The sequence below is a fragment of the Pundamilia nyererei genome, unplaced genomic scaffold (assembly GCF_000239375.1).
Source record: "Pundamilia nyererei isolate P.nyererei 1_Seehausen unplaced genomic scaffold, PunNye1.0 scaffold00071, whole genome shotgun sequence".
Taxonomy (NCBI): Eukaryota; Metazoa; Chordata; class Actinopteri; order Cichliformes; family Cichlidae; genus Pundamilia; species Pundamilia nyererei.
In genome coordinates this window covers 3,138,428-3,140,224 of record NW_005187472.1, presented here as the reverse complement: position 1 = coordinate 3,140,224, position 1,797 = coordinate 3,138,428, and the positions used below count along the sequence as shown (strand labels likewise).

The window sequence follows — 1,797 nt, the reverse complement described above, 5'->3', positions numbered from 1 at the left end:
CAATAAAACAAGGTACGACCTCTCCCACGCTCCCAGGATGTGGGGGTGAACCAAGCCTGCTAAAAATCACACATCCTGTCACTACCAAATAACTACAAACAGCATCCTACCATAAGCAAACTTATATCACTAAAAGATTATACTGACTACTAAATACAATTTTCCATTGACACTTTCTCTTCTATTTTCAGCTGCATGCTACGGCAATGGAACTTACTTTGCTGTCAATGCAAGTTACTCTGCGAGCAATACCTACTCCAAGCCTAATCAGAACGGGGAGAAGTTCATGTACGTCTGCCGAGTTCTGACTGGGGACTTTGCTCTTGGACAACAAGGCATGATTGTACCGCCACCAAAAGGCACCAGCACCATTTCCACTGACCTGTACGACAGTGTTGTGGACAACATGGCCAATCCCAGCATGTTTGTTGTCTTCCATGATATCCAAGCTTATCCTGAATATTTAATTAAATTCAAGTGATGCAGCTAGTGAACAAGATTGCAAATCTTAACTAGAGATCACCTTACGTCATTACATATAAGGTGATTACGTTACTCCATATTTTTATTCTTGGACTCTCCCCGAGCCACAGTTCAAAATGATTACATTAGATGAAAGATTTTAATTTCCAGTACATTAAAAAACATGTAAGAACATCAGCATCAACTTGATTTAACCAACTATTATACAAGCATTAATCAGTAAATGGAAAAAAATATGAAAGCATTACAAAACAAAATTTGTAATGCACTTTGTAACAAAGGTTTACATGTTAATGCAGGTAAAGCTCAGATTAAGAATCACTTTGAAAGGAAAGGTTTAAAAGAAATTAGTTGCTGCTCACATAAACAAACCTAACAAACAAAGCAGAAATGATCAAGCACAACAATTGTTCTGAATGTTTAAAGTATAACAAATTTAAAGTGGCTTATGTATGCTTGATGTTGTCTCTATTTTTTTCCTCTTGAAGGTAAGCTATGATTTTGAATTTTTAGTTTTTTCAGTTTTCCAAATAGCATCTGTTCCAGATTTCTTTCTACATTTGATCTTTTCAATGTGTATGTTTTTTGTTTTGAACCTGAAAAACAGAAGTGTGACTACTACGAGAGATGCTGATTAAAGTTTTGTTTCCTCCAGTCAGAAGTAATAAATATTCAATCTCTCTCTTTTATCCAATTCCAAAGGTTTGTGTAAATTGATTACATAGTGTGATCTATTGATCAATGTGATTTTTTTGAGCAGTAAAATTGAATTTGAAGACATTTTCTGTAAGCAGTACGGAATCTTATTAATTCTTCCACAGTACACAGGAATGTAATGTCATTATTAAGCATGAATTTTTACTCCCAAAGACTAGCCGCTTCAGAAAACATTTTACTTTTAACAAAACAGCAGTAGCGCAAGACATATATATGTGTGTGTGTCTCCAGAGCTCAAAATATCACCGGAGAGTCCTAATCTGAAAATAACTGGTTTAGGGGAAGAGATTAATGCAGCAATCAATGTTATATTAGATGCAGTACTTACAGTAAAATGACAGAATCTGGAAATAGATAAAAATATGCTTGAACTGTTGAAGGATGAGCAAGAAGAGGAGCTTACAGATGCTCTCCTCCTGTTATGCTACAGTATAACAGTCAGGTCTTCTCAATTATAAATTGGAAACAAGTTTAGCAGTTAATCAAAATCTTTAGTGTTAACATAAGATTATCAGGAGAGCAAGTATGACCTTGTACACACTCAAAATTTTAATGGTTCATTAGGTTCATTACCTTCGATTATCTTCACTTTTAGGT

General features: G+C 34.9%; 1 protein-coding gene across 1 annotated transcript in view; it reads left to right on the top strand.

Annotated features, from left to right (window-relative positions):
• The window catches only part of LOC102195025 (poly [ADP-ribose] polymerase 14-like), a 10,467-nt gene extending 9,213 nt beyond the window's left edge, over positions 1-1,254 (top strand). Inside the window, exon 12 of the mRNA XM_013911752.1 lies at positions 192-1,254. Within this exon, the coding sequence (XP_013767206.1) occupies positions 192-481 (290 nt within the window). The 3' untranslated portion in view covers positions 482-1,254. The remainder of the gene's footprint in view (positions 1-191) is intronic.
• The last annotated feature ends 543 nt before the right edge of the window (positions 1,255-1,797 follow it).